Source organism: Silurus meridionalis, chromosome 4, assembly GCF_014805685.1.
Source record: "Silurus meridionalis isolate SWU-2019-XX chromosome 4, ASM1480568v1, whole genome shotgun sequence".
Classification (NCBI taxonomy): Eukaryota; Metazoa; Chordata; class Actinopteri; order Siluriformes; family Siluridae; genus Silurus; species Silurus meridionalis.
The window spans coordinates 37,982,668-38,004,796 of NC_060887.1; the positions used below are offsets into that span (position 1 = coordinate 37,982,668).

At 39.2% G+C, this 22,129-nt stretch overlaps 2 protein-coding genes and 1 long non-coding RNA gene across 12 annotated transcripts in view; 1 reads left to right on the forward strand and 2 right to left on the reverse strand.

Moving 5' to 3' along the window:
* LOC124384350 overlaps positions 1-2,278 on the forward strand; it is a 7,710-nt gene extending 5,432 nt beyond the window's left edge. The window contains exon 2 of the long non-coding RNA XR_006925381.1: positions 1,887-2,278. This is a non-coding gene — a long non-coding RNA (uncharacterized LOC124384350). The remainder of the gene's footprint in view (positions 1-1,886) is intronic.
* ntng1a (netrin g1a) overlaps positions 827-22,129 on the reverse strand; it is a 147,512-nt gene continuing 126,209 nt past the window's right edge. The window contains exons 6-9 of one of the 10 annotated variants that reach the window (XM_046847087.1): positions 21,888-21,932; positions 18,385-18,429; positions 7,076-7,210; positions 827-2,112 (exon numbers count right to left, since the gene is read on the reverse strand). In XM_046847087.1, coding sequence (XP_046703043.1) covers positions 1,898-2,112; positions 7,076-7,210; positions 18,385-18,429; positions 21,888-21,932 — 440 coding nt within the window. In that variant the 3' untranslated portion in view covers positions 827-1,897. Of the gene's footprint in view, positions 2,113-7,075; positions 7,211-13,250; positions 13,419-18,384; positions 18,430-21,126; positions 21,790-21,887; positions 21,933-22,129 lie in introns of those variants that run through there. The other 9 variants (XM_046847085.1, XM_046847088.1, XM_046847091.1 and 6 more) reach the window with 9 other exon arrangements.
* LOC124384345 (dentin sialophosphoprotein-like) lies at positions 8,398-13,235 on the reverse strand. Its single transcript, XM_046847115.1, has 5 exons — positions 11,505-13,235; positions 11,046-11,473; positions 10,568-10,904; positions 9,802-10,446; positions 8,398-9,731 (listed from the first exon to the last, which is right to left on the reverse strand). Exons 1-5 carry the CDS (start codon positions 11,959-11,961, stop codon positions 8,689-8,691), a joined length of 2,910 nt encoding a protein of 969 aa, XP_046703071.1. The 5' UTR covers positions 11,962-13,235; the 3' UTR covers positions 8,398-8,688.

The following is a 22,129-nucleotide window of genomic DNA, read 5'->3' on the forward strand; positions in this document are numbered from 1 at the left end:
GACATATTTGTGTAAGAACTTGTGTAAGAGACCAGGAGAGAAGATGTGTTCAGATGGTTTCACCCCCACAGTCACACATGGAGGTGGAAGCTTAATGGTTCGGGGTTGTTTTGGAGACCAACATGGCAACCGTTTTACACTTCAACACCATGCGATTCCATCTTATGGGAAGCGACTTCACCGTTAAAACAAGACGATGAGCCGAAACATTGATTACATCTTGAGTTCTGTACGAGTTATTCAGAGGTTCATGGAACAACCTGCCCAGTCTTCTCACATAAATCCTATTGAACTGCTCTGGGATAAACAGGAAACCTCCAGCTAGTGAAGAACATCTCTGGCAGGTTTTACAAGAGACACGGTAAAGTATTTCATCTGAACGTTCGGTCCAGATGCTGAGAGTGTGTGAAGCTGTTCTTCATGATGAGGTCGGATTTTTCAATGGAAATAAAGGCAGAACATCTGGACATTTCTAGATTTGTTTGTCAAAGTCAATCTTCATAGCGTTACATAACAGAGTTGGTCACGTAGAAACTAAAGGAACATTCACGTGTCTCTCACAAACCATAAAACTCTCGACGTCTCCACACTTTTCGATTTCGTGGTGCTTGGCCCCCTAAAAACAACAGCAAAAAAACAAAAAGTCATCCATCGTTTCATGTTTCTTGAACACATTCAGACACATCGCTCATATTAAACACAGTTCATCAGTAATATGAGTAATAATAATAATAATCATAATCATAATCATAATAATACAAAAAATTCTGTCCTATTTATTGTAAAGAAAATAAATCTTTGTAAATACAAAAATTAAATACGCTGATGGTTTTCTTTAAGCACTTCGCCATGGATTTATTTATTGATTGATTGATTATTTATATTTTGGGGGACAGCGAATACACAAATGGCGCACTGACTCTGACATCGGACGACAAAAAAAACGATAATAATAATAATAATTAAAAAAAAACCAAATAAAAAACAAAAAAAATCAATGGGGAATAAAGTGATCGTCGAGGCTTTTTTTTTCTCCACCAAACACGAGCTGATGGATTTTCTCCAACCGCGTCTCGCTCGTGTCTCACTCGCGTTTAGCTCGCGTCTCGCTCGCGTCTCCACGATGCACCGACAGCAAAGAATGTTCATGATTTCTTTTTCCCCCTCGTGTCTTTTATTTCTTTTCAAATTTTTTACATTTTTATTCGCTTTTATTTTTCTCTCCGACTTTCCGTACGTAGTCCACGACACATCCGGACACGTTCACTCGGAGTGAAGGGAAAAAAAAAAAGTGGTCCAAAAGTCGCAGGCGTTCGCCGTCTCGATCCCGAAGTTACCATGGCGATAAACAGGAAGTCGCAAGATGCTTTTCGGATGATTTTGCGTCTTGGTGTTCGGGGTGAAGGTGCGGAGGAGGAGAAGGAGAAGGAGAAGGAGGGGGTTCTGGTGGCTGGAGTGGAGGAGGACGAAGAGGAGGAAACCAGTGTAAGGATGAAGAGGATGAGGAAGGGCGAGTTTGTGTTTCGGCTATGGCTTAGTCCCACCGTACTCCTTCACGCTGACGCTCTCATAAAGCGATGCTCAGATAAATTCTCTAAATAACATCTTGTAACTTTGTTTATTTATTTATAGATTTGTAATATTTTTTTATACATATATATATATATATATATATATATATATATATATATATTTATATATATATTTAAATATTTATATATTTATTCATTGTCCTCCCGAATTAGAGTATCTGATCATCTGCTTTTGTGTGTGTGTGTGTGTGTGTGTGTGTGTGTGTGTGTGTGTGTGTGTGTGTGTGTGTGAGAGAGATAGAGATTGCTCAGATGGAAAAAGAAAAAAAACACTGTATTGTGTGTGTTTCTCAGAGTGTTAAAGCTCAGGAGGAGCGCAGCAGCAGCAGGAGGAGGATGATGATGATGAAGGATGGGACGGAGGTCCGAGCCGAATCAGACGATCCGCAGTCGACTCCGCCGTCGCACTGAACCTTCTCGCACAGCAGGCCCGAGAATCCAGGAGCGCACTGACACCTCACGTTGTTCACGCACACGCCGCCGTTCTGGCATCGGAGCAGCTCGTCGTCACACACCCGCGCTGAGAGATGAGACACGGGGAGACAAGGGGAGACACGGGGAGACATGTCAGTGTCCAAACACAGGAAGTGCTCGGGTCATACAGCAGCATTACAACAGAAACAACAGAGAAGCCATAAAAAATAAGAATAAAAAAAAAAAAGATCTGCAACACACAGTGTAAAACACTCTCTTTTTTTATCCTTGTCTTTTTTGTCTCGATTTTGTCTCCTGATACCTGGTCAATGCCGCCTGTATATATGTGAGGTGGTAGTGCAGACATCGAGAGGGGAATGGGGTTGTGAAGGGAGTGGGGAGTCGGAGTGGGGAGGAGACATTGGCAGAGGGAGGGGTTGTAAATGGTGGGGGATTTAGGAGTGGGGAGGGAGAGAGTAGGGAGGGACTTTGGGAGAAGGAGGGGTTGTGAAGGAGGGGAAGTCAGAGTAGGGAGGGGGACATTGGGGTCATAATTGGGGAGTCGGGGGTCGGGTGATTGAAAGTAGAGCAGGAGCAGTTTATTGAGTGCTTTGAACCCTTAAAAATCAATACAACCTATTAGTGAAGAGTCCCAGGTGGAGGGAAGAAGTGATGAAGTAAAGGAGGGATGGAGTAAAAACAGGAAGGGATAAATGGGTGTGAAGACAAAGAGATGTAGGGATAAATGGGGTATAGAAATATGGTAGTGATGTATGTTTTTAAGGGATGTATGGTTGAAGGAGTGAAGGGGTGTATGGATAAAAGAATAAAGGGATGATGATAAAGGGAATGTCTGGCTGACAGGATGAAGGGACATAGGAATGAAAGAAAGAATGGATAAATAGAAGGGATGAAAGATGTAAAGATAAAAAGATGTAGGGATGAATGAAAGAAAAGATTATATGGATGAAAAACCGTGTGGATGAAGAGATTGTGTAAGCGGAGAGAATCTGAGAGCAGGAAAACTTCTGAAATAGAAGAATGCAAGTTCTTTTTTTATTGACCCCCACCACCCACCCCCCACTTCACACCTTCTTCATACCTTCTCAGAAATCAATATAATATAATATCATAAAAATATTATAAACTAATATAATATAATGCTGTATATAATATAATTAATATAACATAATTAATATAATGTAGTATAATAATTATATCAAATACAATACAAATATTTAAACAATTATAATTATAACTCTGACTATTTTTCTAATATTCTGACTAATTCCTCTCCCCCTTTTACTCTACCTCTCTTTTTCCTCTAACCCAAATACCCTACATTCTGCAGTAGCACAGTGGTGTATTGTGGTGGTGCAGTGCTGTATTGTGCTGTGGTGTATTGTGGTGGTGGTACAGTGGAGTATTGTGGTACAGTGGTATTGTGGTGGTACTGTGGTGTATTGTGGTGGTAGTGTGGTGTATTGTGGTGGTACAGTGGGGTATCGTGGTGGTACAGTGGTGTATTGTGGTGGTGCAATGGGGTATTGTGGTGGGACAGTGGTGTATTGTGGTGGTGCAGTGCATATTGTGGTGGTACAGCAGAGTATTGTGGTGGTACAGTGGGGTATTGTGGTGGTGCAGTGCTGTATTGTGCTGTGGTGTATTGTGGTGGTAGTGTGGTGTATTGTGGTGCAGTGGCATTGAGGTGGTACAGTGGAGTATTGTGGTGGTACAGTGGGGTATTGTGGTGGTGCAGTGCTGTATTGTGCTGTGGTGTATTGTGGTGGTAGTGTGGTGTATTGTGGTGGTGCAGTGGCGTATTGTGGTGGTACAGTGGAGTATTGTGGTGGTACAGTGGGGTATTGTGGTGGTACAGTGGTGTATTGTGGTGGTGCAGTGGAGTATTGTGGTACAGTGGTATATTGAGGTGGTACAGTGGTGTATTGTGGTGGTGCAGTGGTGTATTGTGGTGGTGCAGTGGCGTATTGAGGTGGTACAGTGGAGTATTGTGGTGGTACAATGGGGTATTGTGGTGGTACAGTGGTATATTGAGGTGGTACAGTGGAGTATTGTGGTACAGTGGTATATTGTGGTGGTAGTGTGGTGTATTGTGGTGGTACAGTGGTATATTGTGGTGGTGCAGTGGCGTATTGAGGTGGTACAGTGGAGTATTGTGGTGGTACAGTGGAGTATTGTGGTGGTGCAGTGGGGTATTGTGGTGGTGCAGTGGCATATTGAGGTGGTACAGTGGAGTATTGTGGTGGTGCAGTGGGGTATTGTGGTGGTGCAGTGGCATATTGAGGTGGTACAGTGGAGTATTGTGGTGGTACAGTGGGGTATTGTGGTGGTATAGTGGTGTATTGTGGTGGTGCAGTGGTGTATTGTGGTGGTGCAGTGGCATTGAGGTGGTACAGTGGTGTATTGTGGTGGTGCAGTGCATACAGACACACACACACACACTTACTGTGTGTAATGTATTGTGTTTTTTAAATTCACCTTAAGTCTCTCAGTCAATGGTGCTGCGATTTCACTTCACTGAGATCTTCAACATACGCTCCATGGCAAAAGGTTTGTGGACACCAGACCACACGATTGCTCCTTTTAGTACATCTCATTCCACATTATTCCACATCCAAAAGAATTTGGACACCTGGCTTTCCAAGCCATATGTGTTTCTCCTCATAAAGTCAGAGGTACACAATTGTATAATTGTATCAGACGTCTTTGGATGCGGGAGCATGAAATTTTCCCTTCATTTAAACTAGGAGATCCAAAACCACTCCAGCATCATGATGCCCCAGTGATGCTCCATGAAGTTATGGAGTGGAAGATCTGCTATAAAGCTCTAACTTTAACCCTATTGAGATGATTGTAAACTCTGGCTGCAACCCAGACCTCCTCACCTCACCTGCATCAGTACCTGGCTTTACTAACTAACGTCCTTGTACCTCAATCTACACACTCTAAAATCTAGTGGAAACATCTTCACAGAAGTGTGGAGCTAAAAGCAAATGGAGCCCTAATGTGAAATGTGGTGTCCAAAATGAAGCATCTTCTGGTCAGATGCCCACAATCTTCTGCCCATCATAAATGAGAACCTCAACAGTGATGGAACTATAGTGAAAGGGCATGCAGTGATGAGGATGAGGAAGAGGATGGAGTCCTGTTTAAGTCTGGTTCCTCTCAAGGTTCCTTCCTGATAAAGTCTCAGGGAGCTTTTCCTTCACCCTCTCAATTACCTCTGGCTCGCTCATTAAAGACAAACGTATTGTAGAGGATCTCATTTATAAAAAATATCCGGGGAAAAATATCCATGTGTGCGTGTGTGTGTGTGTGTGTCCTTGCTTCATTTTTTCTTCATAAGTCTCTCTTCTCTATTCCCTACTGAGCTTGAAGGTCTAACACCATTATATATGTGTTATCGTGTGTGTATGTGTGTGCGTGAACTTTCATATGAGGCTGAGGTTGTGTAAGATTGTGAGCGTGCCTGTGCATGATTCAGTGTGTGTGTGTGTGTGTGTGTGTGTGTGTGCGTGTGTGTGAGCACTAGCGTAATTCTGCTAGTCACGTTCACACACTGCTGCCACACACACACATTTCTCCATGGTTCTATCCAGGACTCATTTCTGTGAATCATGACCATACTTTTTTTTTTTGTGGGAATGATGTATTTGTATGATGTGTGTGTGTGTGTGTGTGTGTGTGTGTGTGTGTGTGTGTGTACGAGAGCAGCCAAGCTAATTGTTAGCACAGGCTTCCTCACATGTAGCTCATGATAAATATTAGCTCAGCTGTTCACGTCTTACTGCTTCAATACCCAAACTCTGGCTTTTTCCTGTTTACCCAAATTACAAACACGATACGCACGCGCACACACACACACACACACACACACACACGCTCGCACTGCTCGGTTCCTCGCTGACAGAATATCTAAAGGAAAGTGTGCTGCTCATTAAAGAAGCCTGAGTACCAGGAGGTTCTCACACTGCACTCCAAACTCAGACATGCAATCAGCACCCATAGGAGAATGATTAGCTGGCTTAGGTGTGTGTGTGTGTGTGTGTGTGTGTGTGTGTGTGTGTGTGTGTGTGTGTGTGTGTGTGTGTGTGTGTGTGTGTGGGGGTTGGAACATGAGTGTGAGGTTTAATTTGCTCTGAATTGGGAGTTTGTGCTCGAATGAAAGGTCACAGCAGATCATCACTCCATCTGGAGCTGGCGGAGGAAAGACGCTTGAGCCGTCTCTGGGCCAAACAACATGCACGGACAAGAGAGAGGGAAAGAGAGAGAGAGGGAGAGAGAGAGAGAAAGAGAGAGAGAGGAGTAACAGTAAAGGAGTGATCAAAGAAAAGAGGGAAAAAGACAAAATAAAAAAAAAACACAAAGGAAGTAGAAAATGTTGGAAGAAGAATAAAAGAGATTGGAAGGAGAAAAGTTGATGAAAGGAAAGGTGGGTTGAGTTATTGGGATACAGAGATAGGAGATGAGAAAAAAGAACGGTAGAGAGATTGACAGACAGACAGAATGAAACAGAGAAAATAAGACACAAAGGAAAAAAAGAGAAAGACAGTCAGAGAATTAGACAAAGTACAAGACAGGGAAGGAATGAGAGAGAGAGAGAGAGAGAGAGAGAGAGATGTACAGAAAAGAGTGAAACAGAAAGGGAGATAGACAAGAGGAGAATGAGACAAAAAAAGTGAGACACAAAGTGAAACAAAGAAAGAAATAGACAGGAAGAGAGAGAGAGAGAGAGAGAGAGAGAGAGAGAGAGAGAGAGAGAGAGAGAGAGAGAGAGAAAGATATAGATAGGAAAAGATAGACAGAAAGAGACAGACAGGAAGAGATAGACAGAAGGAGAGAGAGAGAGAGACAGAGAGACAGAGAGTTTGGCAGATTTGACAGAAAGAGTAAGACAGAGAGAGAGAGAAAGGAAGAGTGAGGCATAAACAGAGTAAGAGAGTGAGAGAAAGTAAAACAGAATGAGTGAGTGAGAGAATGTGTGTGTGTGTGTGTGTATGTGTGTGTGTGTGTGTGTGTGTGTGTGTGTAGTGAGTTGTGGTACTTACATCTGCAGCCATTGTCCCATAAAAATCCAGGGAGACACTGGCCACACTTACTGCCTGTAGCTCCGCCCTTACACACACAGAACCCTGTGCCATTACACCGGTCGCTCTCTGAGCCCAAAGGATTACAATTACAGTCTGCAGAGACACACACACACACACACACACACGGCACACACGCTCTGCATCGCATCATCACATCACCTTGGCTCATGACCTCATGACCTTCAGCCCAAAGTGTCACTCTGATGCGTTATTATTACAGCCAAGCTCCACTGCATCGTGTGCTACTGTGTGACTGAGATGAGCTGCGGGATGGATGAAGGAAGAGCACTTACACACACACACACACACACACACACACACACACACACACACACACTATATACTGTATAAACATTCTAAGCGAGTGGTCTGTGTGTTCTACAGAGACTGCTTTTATGAAAGGAAAGAAAAGAAAAGAAAGAGATCTGTGAGGAAGAAAGTGTTCCATTCAAATAATACAAAGAAATGTAATAATGAAGGAAATCGAGAGAAAGATGTGGTGACAAAAATGGACAAAGATAAAAAAGAGAGAGTGAAAAGGTAGAGGAAAAATACATAATAAGATGAAGGGAAGACAAATGGATGGAGGAAGGAAGAAGGTGAAAAGGAAGGAATAAGGAAGAAAAAGATTAATGTAAGCAGGAAGGGAGGATCAGTAGAATAAAAAAGGAGAGAAAGACCACAAAGAAAAGAGGATGGAAGCAAGGAAGTATAGAAGGAATTAAGTAAGAAATGGACGAAGTAAGAAATGGACGGAAGGAAGAAAGGAAGGAAGGAAGGAAGGAAGGAAGGAAGAAGGAAAACATTTATAAAGGAACTGAAGTGGAAAGATAAGATTTTCTAAACAAAATAGATAAAAGAAAGGAGAAAAGGAAGCAAGGCAGGAAATAAGGATGAGTGGAAGGAATGGAGGAAGGAAGGATGGATAGACAGATGGACCCAAACAAAAAATACTATGGTATTAAACAAGGGAGAAAGGAAGACAGGGAAGAAGGAAGTAATAAAGAAAGGATGGAAGAATAGAAGAATGAGAGAATGAAAGAAGGAAGGTTACAAATGAAAAAAATGATCACCTAGAAATGAATAAGAAATGAAACTAGAACAAATGGTTATAAAGACAATGAAAAATATAAAAGAGAGAAAGAAATGAAGGAAATTTATAATAAAAATGTTTAAATAAAAAATGAAAATAAACAAGAAAGATATTAGTGGGACAGTGAGAGAGAAAGTGATGTGGTGAAATAGCATGTGATAGAGAGAGAGAGAGAGAGAGAGAGAGAGAGAGAGAGAGAGAGAGACAGTGAGAGACAGTGAGACATAAGGAATAAAAATGAATGTGAAAAGTGATCAGACATGAACAGAATTACAGACAGGAAGGAAAGGGGCAATAAAATCAGGTGAAAGAGAAAGACAGACAGCTGATGGAGAGGAAAAGAAGGAAAATAAAGGGTGTTGGGTGGAGTGTAAACAGAGGAAGTAAAGAGAGAGAGAGAGAGAGAGAGAGAGAGAGAGAGAGAGAGAGAGAGAGAGAGAGAGAGAAAGGAGGGGTTAATAACAAGAGAAAAATAATTTTAAAAAGGGAGAGGAAAATAAGCAAGTAAATAAGAGAGAAAGAAGGAAAGAAAGAAAGAAAGAAAGAAAGAAAGAAAGAAAGAAAGAAAGAAAGAAAGAAAGAAAGAAAGAAAGAAACAGTACAGCTGCATTTTTCTGAAGGTGCTTATAGTGAGACTGATACTGTCATTATCACTACTGTTACTGTCATTATTACTACTGTTACTGTAATTATCACTACTGTTACTGTCATTATCACTACTGTTACTGTCATTATTACTACTGTTACTGTCATTATCACTACTGTTACTGTCATTATTACTACTGTTACTGTCATCATCACTACTATTACTGTCATTATCACTACTGTTACTGTCATTATTACTACTGTTACTGTCATTATTACTACTGTTACTGTAATTATCACTACTGTTACTGTCATTATCACTACTGTTACTGTCATTATTACTACTGTTACTGTCATTATCACTACTGTTACTGTCATTATTACTACTGTTACTGTAATTATCACTACTGTTACTGTCATTATCACTACTGTTACTGTCATTATTACTACTGTTACTGTCATCACTACTATTACTGTCATTATCACTACTGTTACTGTCATTATCACTACTGTTACTGTCATCATCACTACTATTACTGTCATTATCACTACTGTTATTGCCATTATCACTACTATTACTGTCATTATCACTACTGTTACTGTCATTATCACTACTGTTACTGTCATTATTACAACTATTACTGTCATTATTACTACTGTTACTGTAATTATCACTACTGTTACTGTCATCATCACTACTGTTATTGCCATTATCACTACTGTTACTGTCATTATCACTACTGTTTCTGCCATTATCACTACTGTTTCTGCCATTATCACTACTATTACTGTCATTATCACTACTATTACTGTCATTATCACTACTGTTACTGTCATCATCACTACTGTTACTGTCATTATCACTATTACTGTCATTATCACTACTGTTTCTGCCATTATCACTACTGTTTCTGCCATTATCACTACTGTTACTGCCATTATCACTACTGTCATTAGTAGTCATTATCACTACTGTTACTTTAATTATCACTACTGTTACTGTAATTATCACTACTATTACTGTCATTATTACTACTGTTACTGTAATTATCACTACTGTTGCTGTCATTATCACTACTATTACTGTCATTATCACTACTGTTACTGTAATTATCACTACTATTACTGTCATTATTACTACTGTTACTGTAATTATCACTACTGTTGCTGTCAGTATCACTACTATTACTGTCATTATTACTACTGTTACTGTAATTATCACTACTATTACTGTCATTATCACTACTGTTACTGTCATTATTACTACTTTTACTGTAATTATCACTACTGTTACTGTAATTATCACTACTGTTACTGTCATTATCACTACTATTACTGTCATCATTACTACTGTTACTGTAATTATCACTACTGTTACTGTCATTATCACTACTGTTACTGTCATTATTACTACTGTTACTATAATTATCACTACTGTTGCTGTCATTATCACTACTATTACTGTCATTATTACTACTGTTACTGTAATTATCACTACTGTTACTGTCATTATCACTACTGTTACTGTCATTGTTACTACTGTTACTGTCATTATCACTACTGTTACTGTTATTACTACTGTTACTGCTATTATCAGTACTGTTACTGTCATTATCACTACTGTTTCTGCCATTATCACTACTGTTACTGCCATTATCACTACTGTCATTAGTAGTCATTATCACTACTGTTACTTTAATTACCACTACTGTTACTGTAATTATCACTACTATTACTGTCATTATTACTACTGTTACTATCATTTATCATACTGTCATTATCACTACTGTTACTGTCATCATTACTACTGTTACTGTAATTATCACTACTGTTGCTGTCATTATCACTACTGTTACTGTCATTATCACTACTGTTACTGTCATTATCACTACTGTTTCTGCCATTATCACTACTTTTACTGTCATTATCACTACTGTTACTGTTATTACTACTGTTACCGTCATTATCACTACTGTTACTGTCATTATCACTACTGTTACTGTCATTGTTACTACTGTTACTGTCATTATCACTACTGTTACTGTCATTATCACTACTGTTACTGTCATTATTACTGTTACTGTCAGTACTGTTACTATTACAGTTACTGTCATTATCACTACTGTTTCTGCCATTATCACTACTGTTACTGCCATTATCACTACTGTCATTAGTAGTCATTATCACTACTGTTACTTTAATTACCACTACTGTTACTGTCATTATCACTACTATTACTGTCATTATCATACTGTCATTATCACTGTCATTATCACTACTGTTACTGTCATCATTACTACTGTTACTGTAATTATCACTACTGTTACTGTCATTATTACTACTGTTACTGTAATTATCACTACTGTTACTGTCATTATCACTACTGTTACTGTCATTATTACTACTGTTACTATAATTATCACTACTGTTGCTGTCATTATCACTACTTTTACTGTCATTATTACTACTGTTACTGTAATTATCACTACTGTTACTGTCATTATCACTACTGTTACTGTCATTGTTACTACTGTTACTGTCATTATCACTACTGTTACTGTCATTATTACTACTGTTACTGCTATTATCAGTACTGTTACTGTCATTATCACTACTGTTTCTGCCATTATCACTACTGTTACTGCCATTATCACTACTGTCATTAGTAGTCATTATCACTACTGTTACTTTAATTACCACTACTGTTACTGTCATTATCACTACTATTACTGTCATTATTACTACTGTTACTGTAATCATCACTACTGTTGCTGTCATTATTACTACTGTTACTGCTATTATCAGTACTGTTACTGTCATTATCACTACTGTTACTGCCATTATCACTACTGTTACTGTCATTATTACTACTGTTACTGCCATTATCACTACTGTTACTGTCATTATCACTACTTTTTCTGTAATTATTACTACTGTTACTCTCAGTGCTGTAACAATTACAGACACTCTTATTTACTACTGTTACGGCCAGTACTGTTGTTATTACTACTGTTCCTGCCAGTACTGTTACAATTACAGTTACTGTCATTATTACTACTGTTACTGCCAGTATTGTCGTTATTATTTCTGTTCCTGCCAGAATTGTTACAATTACAGTTACTGTTATCATTACTACTGTTATTGGCAGTACTGTAAAAATTGCCATTTGTCATTATCACTACTGCTACTGCAACTACTGTTACAATTACAGTTACTGTCATTATTACTACTGTTACTATCAGTACTGTCAATATTACTACTGTTGCTGTTGTTATTGCTACTGTTACTGCCAGTATTGTCGTTGGTCCGCTGTGGCGACCCCTAACGGGAGAAGCCGAAAGAAACAGCAGCAGCAGCAACTGCCAGTATTGTCGTTATTACTTCTGTTACTGCCAGTACTGTTACTATTACAGTTACTGTCATCATTACTACTGTTATTGTCAGTACTGTAAACATTGCCGTTAGTCATTATTACTACTGTTACTCTCAGTACTGTCGTTACTTCTTCTGTTCCTGCCAGTACTGTCGTTATTACTATTGTTACTGTCATTATTACTACTGTTACTGTCAGTACTGTTACAATTAAAGTTACGGTCATTATTACTACTGTTACTGTCAGTACTGTTACAATCAAAGTTACGGTCATTATTACTACTGTTACTGTCAGTACTGTTACAAATACATTTTCTGTCATTATTACTACTGTTACTGTTAGTACTGTTACTCCATTACTGTTACCACCATTAATGTTTTTTTTTTTTTATGTTTAATTAATGTTTTATTATTGTTTGATTTTTATGATGAATAGATAATAGTAACAAGAATTGTAATGATAGTATTTATTAGTTAGACAGTTTTCTCATATTATTATTATTATTATTATTATTGTTGTTGTTGTTTTTTTCTTTTTGTTACAAATGTATTAACATCATAATATTAAAAATAAGAAATACTATTATTATTTCCCTGTTTCAGAACAAAGCAGTACTTATTTATACAACTAGTAAAACTACTACATTGATGCTTAGAATTACTAGTATTAGTTGCTTTCTTTAATATTCATCATACTGTTATTACTATTATTGTTATTACTACTGCCTTGTGTGCCACACTCACACACACACACTCACACACACATATACTGCATATTTTTTTTGAAGCAGCCATTTACATTCGTATAAGTTTGACTGCCAGACATCATCATCGTCAGTCACAACACCACATGTGCACATGTAAAAGTATGCGTAAGAGTGTTTTTGTGTGTGTGTGTGTGTGTGTGAGTTTAGAAAAAAGAGAGTGATGCTGAGGATAGGATGCGAATGAGGAGGCAGGATATACAGCCAGATGAAGGGATGAGGTTTTGACGCTAAGCATGTAGCTAAGCTATGTGTATGTGCGTTTGTGTGTGTGTGTGATAGCGATGGCGTGATGAGATGGAGCGAAAGGCCCACTGACCTATACACACATTCTCATCGTCGAGCTCGGCCGAAGCATTGCGGTAGAAGCCCAGCTTGCAGAGCTGACAGTGCTGCCCCCTAGTGTTGTGCTTACAGCTCACGCAAATCACCGTGTTTATCAGCTCGATGTAGCTGCAGCGGTTCGAGTGGCCGAAACACTCGCAGTCTTGCACACACAGGGAGAGAAATGGGACCGGGTCTGTAAGCCATGTGTGTGTATACCTGTGTGTATGTGTGTGTGTTTGTGTTGTAATGGCTCATGCTCCGAAAAAAGCAGAATGATTGCTCGATTTGAGGCTCATGAGAAAGCAATGGAGTTAGTATACGCTCACTGTGTTTAGGTGTGTGTGTGTTAGTGTGTGTGTTAGTGTGTGTGTGTGTGTGTTAGTGTGTGTGTGTGTGTGTGTGTGGGTGCATGCTTGGTTAGGACCGCAGGATGTCGGGGTGCGTTTAGAAATAGGAGAAACGTGTGTGTTAATGAGACGTTAAGGTTTGTAGCACACATTACCACAGGATGATGACGATGATGTAGATGATGAAGAAAACAGGATGATGTAATGATTGAAGAAGTCAAAGTGAAACAAATCCACAAAGCAGATGCAATCTTCAACCATGCAGGATTGAAAATTAGATTTTTGCAAGTTTGTTTGAACACATTCGGAAATGAAAGATGGACGAGTGCATGTGCCAATAATCGCATCTTGGGTTCCAATTGGGAAAAAAAAGGTTCTAGATTTAAAGAATGTTTTTTTTTGTTTTTTGTTTTTTTACAAATTGCAGTTATTTATTGTGTTAAATGCAACAATTTAACACACTTGCAGTGAATGTGCAGAGCAACTCAAATACGGTGGTCGCTAACAATCACTAAACTACACTTAAATTTCACTATTACTGTCACCATTACTGCCATTACTGTCACTATTACAGCTACTATTATTGTCATTACAGTCACTATTACTGCCACTATAACTGCCATTACTGTCACTATTACTGCCACTATTACTGCCATTACTGTCACCATTACTGCCATTACTGTCACTATTACTGTTACTATTATTCTCATTACTATCACTATTACTGCCATTACTGTCACTATTACTGCCACTATTACTGCCATTACTGTCACTATTACTACCACTATTACTGCCATTACTGTCACCATTATTGCCATTACTGTCATTATTACTGCTACTATTACTGTCATTACTGTCACTATTACTGCCACTATTACTGCCATTACTGTCACTATTACTGCCACTATTACTGCCATAACTGTCACTATTACTGCTACTATTACTGTCATTACTGTCACCATTACTGCCATTACTGTCATTATTACTGCTACCATTACTGCCATTACTGTCACTATTACAGCTACTATTATTGTCATTACAGTCACTATTACTGCCACTATAACTGCCATTACTGTCACTATTACTGCCACTATTACTGCCATTACTGTCACCATTACTGCCATTACTGTCATTATTACTGCTACTATTACTGTCATTACTGTCACTATTACTGCCATTACTGTCACTATTACTGCCACTATTACTGCCATTACTGTCACTATTACTACCACTATTACTGCCATTACTGTCACCATTATTGCCATTACTGTCATTATTACTGCTACTATTACTGTCATTACTGTCACTATTACTGCCACTATTACTGCCATTACTGTCACTATTACTGCCACTATTACTGCCATAACTGTCACTATTACTGCTACTATTACTGTCATTACTGTCACCATTACTGCCATTACTGTCATTATTACTGCTACTATTACTGCCATTACTGTCACTATTACTGCTACTATTACTGTCATTACTGTCACTATTGCTGCCACTATTACTGCCATTACTGTCACTATTACTGCCACTATTACTGCCATTACTGTCACCATTACTGCCATTACTGTCATTATTACTGCTTCTATTACTGTTATTACAGTCACTATTACTGTCACTATCACTGCCATTACTGTCACTATTACTGCAATTACTGTCATTATTACTGCTACTATTACTGTCATTACTGTCACTATTACTGCCACTATTACTGCCATTACTGTCACCATTACTGCCACTATTACTGCTACTATTACTGTCATTACAGTCACTATTACTGCCACTATTACTGCCATTACTGTCACTATTACTGCCATTACTGTCAACATTACTGCCATTACTGTCACTATTACTGCCACTATTACTGTCATTACAGTCACTATTACTGTCACGATAACTGCCATTACTGTCACTATTACTGCCACTATTACTGCAATTACTGTCCCTATTACTGCCACTATTACTGCCATTAATGTTACTATTACTGCCATTACTGTCACTACTATTGCCATTACTGTCACTATTACTGCCACTATTACTGTCATTACAGTCACTATTACTGCCACTATTACTGCCATTACTGTCACTATTACTGCCATACTGTCACTATTAATGCCACTATTACTGTCATTACAGTCACTATTACTGTCACCATTACTGCCATTACTGTAAATATTACTGCAATTACAGTCACTATAACTGCCATTACAGTCACTATTACTGCCACTATTACAGCCATTACTGTCAGTATTACTGCCATTACTGTCACTATTACTGCCATTATTACTGTCACTATTACTGCTATTGCTGTCACTATTACTGCCACTATTACTGTCACTATACTGTCTGCTAAATGCCACAAATGCACTATTACTGCCATTACTGTCACTATTACTGCCACTATTACTTCCATTACTGTCACTATTATTGCCATTACTGTCACTATTACAGTCATAATTACTGCCATTACTGTCAGTATAATTGCTACTATTACTGCCATTACTGTCACTTTTACTGTCACTTTTACTGTCACTATTACAGTCATAATTACTGCCATTACTGTTACTATTATTCTCATTACTATCACTATTACTGCCATTACTGTCAATATTACAGTCATAATTCCTGCTATTACTGTCACTATGACTGTCACTATTACTGTTACTATTACTGGCATTACTGTCACTATTACTATTTACATTACTATCATTTTTACTATAACTATAACTGTCACTAATACTGCCATCACAGTCACTATTTTTGCCATTACAGTCATACTTTAGGGTGTTTTCTGGCTCCCATGTAACACTGGAGAATATACAGACCCGTGATTGAGATGTGTAATATAACGTAGTTGAGGTTTCTGATAAAGCTGATGATGTTCCTCACTGTGGTATCAGCCTGTGCTTGGAATGGCAAAGAGAAGCTGGAACTTCTGTGTGTACATCCCCAGGCCTAAATTCCCTTCATACATCCCAAAATAACAAAGTTTTCCAGGTCACAGACTGGAGAGCGATGCGCCGGGCCTCAGCGTCCCTTCACCAGAGAAACGTAAGGAGAGTGCTAACTGTAGCCATATTGATTCCGTCAGATCCACCATGAGAAATTACACGTCCTTATCTGAACCACAGCAAATATTCCTCATCTATCCATCTTCTATTAAAGATTTCCTCAGTACATCGTCTCTGCTCGTCCCAGTTTCACAACAGGAACAACTGAGAGTGGGGGAGGGGGCGGGCTCGACTCGACTCGACTCGACTCGGAAACGACGTGCAAATGGGTTCTTATGGAAAAGACTATAATACGAAGAAATAATTAAAATAGCAGCCGGAATAAACATGAGAATTCACACAAGGTTTCTCTTCTCTTCTTTCTTCTTTCTTTCTTTCTTTCTTTCTTTCTTTCTCCCTATTTCTCTCTGGTCTAGTTTCTCTTTAACACCCAAGTGTGTCCGTGTGTGTGTGTGTGTGTGTGTGTGTGTGTGTGTGTGCGCGTGTGTGCGTGCGTGTGTGTGTGTGTGTGTGTGTTTTGTTTGGTGAAGTCGATACACTGCAGTCTGTGTTTGTGAGCAGGGCTTTCATTATCATGATCCGGATTGAGGTCAGGTCCCTCACACACACACACACACACACACACACACACACACACACACACACACACACACTAAGGATATACAATGATCTGAACACTGGTGTTCACCAGCAACAACTGCTTTATTTTATCACAAACAATAACGATTTTATACTGTGAACTCTGCACTCGTTTATTTCCTCACCACTTCATGTGTTTACTTCCTTCTCGTTCTCTCCATCTCTCTATATAATTTCTATAGCTTTAATTATCATTAATTATTACACATCTTTTTTTATCTTTATGCTACCTTCTAGTCTTTCTTTCTTTTTTCTTTGTGATTTAAATTTTTTTCTTTCTTTTCCTTTTTAGTGCCCAGCATCCTTCCTTCCTTCCTTCCTTCCTTTCTTTCTTTCTTTCTTTCTTTCTTTCTTTCTTTCTTTCTTTAGTCAATAATTGTTTTTCGTGTATTTTTAGTTGCTTCTGTTCCTTCTTTCCTTGTTTCTGATTAGAAGTAGGTCACATGTCTGGTACACTGTGGTTGGTAATGAAGTGTGCAGCTCCTCAGTACAGATGTTTTAGTTTACGGTTATATATTCAGCAGTGTTTCGGGCTGTAGCTGAGTTTCTCACTCACACAGATGATCCATGGAAAGCGTCTATGAAATGAACACTCTCACGTTACTGGTTTCCAGCCCCAGCTTCGTCTCTTCACGTGTTCACGTGAGACACTGCGAGTGACATTCCTACACGATGCCTGCACTCTGATCGCTACACTGTTTTGCAAAATCACACCAGCCTTATGATTTATCCAAAAAAATGTGAAAATGTCACATTTTTTCCGACCTGCTGCACATATCTGCGGAAAACTCACAGATGTCTGGATTCCCACAATCCGAGTGGTGATATGATCAAGTTTGAGATTAGGTGATGAAATCTCCTTTAAGCTCTGCCCTTGGGGACTCAGGGATGTTTTTCATTCAGGAAAAAAAAAACCCACTAGTCACCAGAAAGGCTTTGCTTTACCCTACACCATATCAGAACACCATCACTCCATCACCCAGGAGCTCAAAAAACAGGGACTAAAGGACAGCAGGGGAAAATATAACGCATATAATGTGGTTAATATCAGATTCATACAGTAGACCACGCGGTGGGGGGTGGGAGGGGGTAAACATCTGTATGAATCTGTTTGAACTCCTACCTTTCTGAACGGACGACACGGTGGGCAAATCAACCTGAGGAGCTACTGCACATATTACAGAGACACAAAACAAACAAAAAAAAACAACAACAACACAACAGAACGAATTAAATGTAGCATGAACACAAATCAGTTATGACTTTAAAAATAGATTGTAACACAACAACCGTGGCAGTGTGAGCGTGACATGGAAACATGCTGTATACACTAACCATTATCTAAAGCTTTCCTCATGACCTCATGAAACCTCATGAAGATTTGCCTCATCTTCAACTTCATAACTACTCAGGAAGTGGACGAGAAATACCTTTATACAGACTCTGTTGTAAAAATCATCCTGACTTGCACTTTATGCGTCCCATCATTTGCAGAAAGCCAAAGCAGACTGACTCGAGAGACTGCAGATCTGTAGAGCGCTCATTACTGGAGCGTTTTCCCGTAGACCACAATGTTTTCGCAAAGGATTATTATCTGAAAACTCTATCCCAAAGCAGTTTTCTCAAAAGGAAAAAAATGTGGAATGTAAATATAAATATATATGTAAATATAGTCGATTGTATTAATAAAAAAATAAATAATAAAAAATAGGAAAGGATCATTTTTACTCTTCACAACCTTCTAACCAATCACTATACCCTTCACACTCATCCTTCTGACCAATCATTATACCCTACACACTCATCCTTCTGATCAATCACTATACCCTTCACACTCATCCTTCTGATCAATCACTATACCCTACACACTCAACCTTCTGATCAATCACTATACCCTACACACTCATCCTTCTGATCAATCACTATACCCTTCACACTCATCCTTCTGATCAATCACTATACCCTACACACTCATCCTTCTGACCAATCACTATACCCTACACACTCATCCTTCTGATCAATCACTATACCTACACACTCATCCTTCTGATCAATCTCTATACCCTACACACTCATCCTTCTGATCAATCATTATACCTACACACTCATCCTTCTGATCAATCACTATACCCTACACACTCATCCTTCTGACCAATCACTATTCCCTACACACTCATCCTTCTGATCAATCACTATACCCTACACTCATCCTTCTGACCAATCACTATACCCTACACACTCATCCTTCTGAACAATCACTATACCCTACACACTCATCCTTCTGTCTAATCTTTATACCCTACACACTCATCCTTCTGATCAATCACTATACCCTACACACTCATCCTTCTGACCAATCTCTATACCCTACACACTCATCCTTCTGATCAATCACTATACCCTACACACTCATCCTTCTGACCAATCACTATACCCTACACACTCATCCTTCTGATCAATCTCTATACCCTACACACTCATCCTTCTGATCAATCTCTATACCCTACACACTCATCCTTCTGATCAATCATTATACCCTACACACTCATCCTTCTGATCAATCACTATACCCTACACACTCATCCTTCTGACCAATCACTATTCCCTACACACTCATCCTTCTGATCAATCACTATACCCTACACACTCATCCTTCTGACCAATCACTATACCCTACACACTCATCCTTCTGACCAATCACTATACCCTACACACTCATCCTTCTGACCAATCACTATACCCTACACACTCATCCTTCTGAACAATCACTATACCCTACACACTCATCCTTCTGTCTAATCTTTATACCCTACACACTTATCCTTCTGATCAATCACTATACCCTACACACTCATCCTTCTGACCAATCTCTATACCCTACACACTTATCCTTCTGATCAATCACTATACCCTACACACTCATCCTTCTGACCAATCACTATTCCCTACACACTCATCCTTCTGACCAATCATTATACCCTACACACTCATCCTTCTGATCAATCACTATTCCCTACACACTCATCCTTCTGATCAATCACTATTCCCTACACACTTATCCTTCTGATCAATCACTATACCCTACACTCATCCTTCTGACCAATCACTATACCCTACACACTCATCCTTCTGACCAATCACTATTCCCTACACACTCATCCTTCTGACCAATCATTATACCCTACACACTCATCCTTCTGATCAATCACTATTCCCTACACACTCATCCTTTTGACCAGTCACTTTACAGTCTTTACCACGTCATTGCTGTACAACTCTGATTTAAACCCACCTTTAATGACCATTTCCTACACACTAAACATCCATTCATCTATTCAGTATTTATTTTGATCTTTCACGTTTTCACCAGTTCTTCCTTGCAACTTACACCACACACATACCACCCACACCCTTAAACACCATCTCCCTCACTCTACAACCCCATTTATTTCAATTAACTCCAAAACCCTAGAAATCCTTCCATCCCAATTTATTTCTGCATCTTCATACCATTATGCCCCTAAAAAATCATTTCTACCCAACATCTACTAGTGGTGTATGAATTACACAAATCATGTACTTGAGTAGAGGTAGAGGTCCAGAAAGTGAAAGTAGAAAGTGTCCCTTTAAACCTTCACTTGAGTAAAAGTACAAAAGTTTTTACCTTCACATGTACTTAAGTATCAATGATTTATTATAACTTTAATGTTCCTATAATCTATTATTACTATTGTTTACTATTGCAATGATCATGAGCCCAAAACCATTTTTTTCAACGATTTAAAAAAATGATCTAAATAAGCTCACGTGTGTTGTGGTGAGTTCGAGTCTGGAGTTTCTTTATCATTTATTTCTCTTTCAATGTTCTGTTAGCTTTTGAACTGATGCTGAACTGTATGTTGGTGATCAGTAGATACCAACAACTGGCAATGATGATTCTAGCATGAACTCCTGGGTGAACTACGCCATGACCCAAGTCCCCCCACTGATTAGTTTAATCCTAGTCTTTTACCCTCCCATTCTTTACACTCGACCTTAAATTCCTTTGACTGAACCTTATGCCCTAAAAAATGAATCTTCAACCTTTTATTCCAGATCTTCATGGTTGACCCCGTCACCCTACAAACCAGTTCTCTCCAAGATGTTTGCTCCACTTGATATATTTTTCCTCTATTCTTTATCCGAACTGAAAGAAAATCAAGAGTCTTCACAGTCCCCCTGCAAAATAATGAAGTCTAAAAGTCTGCGAAAACTGGAGCAAGTGTGTGTGGATGCGAGTGTGTTTGTGCAGGAAAAGAGGTCTGCTGTTTCTTCTAGCTGTAGAATCTCAGCGCCGCTCTCAGACTTGTCAGAATGCCTCGTGGAGGAGTGAGACAGAAGGAAGAAGGCAAAAACAAGTTTGACCAGTTGGAGGTTGTCAAGACTTTCGCCTGACAGCACAGCAAACAAGAACCCCTACGAAAAAATTGGCAGGCAGAATCTCTGGTGATTTCATTCAACTCGCTACAGACTGCTGTGTGTGGCAGATCTGGGGGTAAAAAAAAAGAAAAAGAAAAAAAAAAGAAAGGAAAAAAAACAACAAAGAAAACAGTATTTTGGTCTGAGTTGGTTGGAAGTGGATCCTACCTTGATTTCGGTTAGCAACACCTAGAGACGAAACGTTCTGCCGGACTGTATGCAATCAGGAGAGACGAGGAGTTGTTAGAATGAACCTTATTATGTGATCAATCAGATGCACTAAAAATGGATCTAGGTTGGACCAGGTGGACACAGACATGGCTACACACCCACACACACCACACACACACACACACACACACCACACACAGGGCTACGGCTTGGGTTCTGCAAACCTCTCTTGCACACCA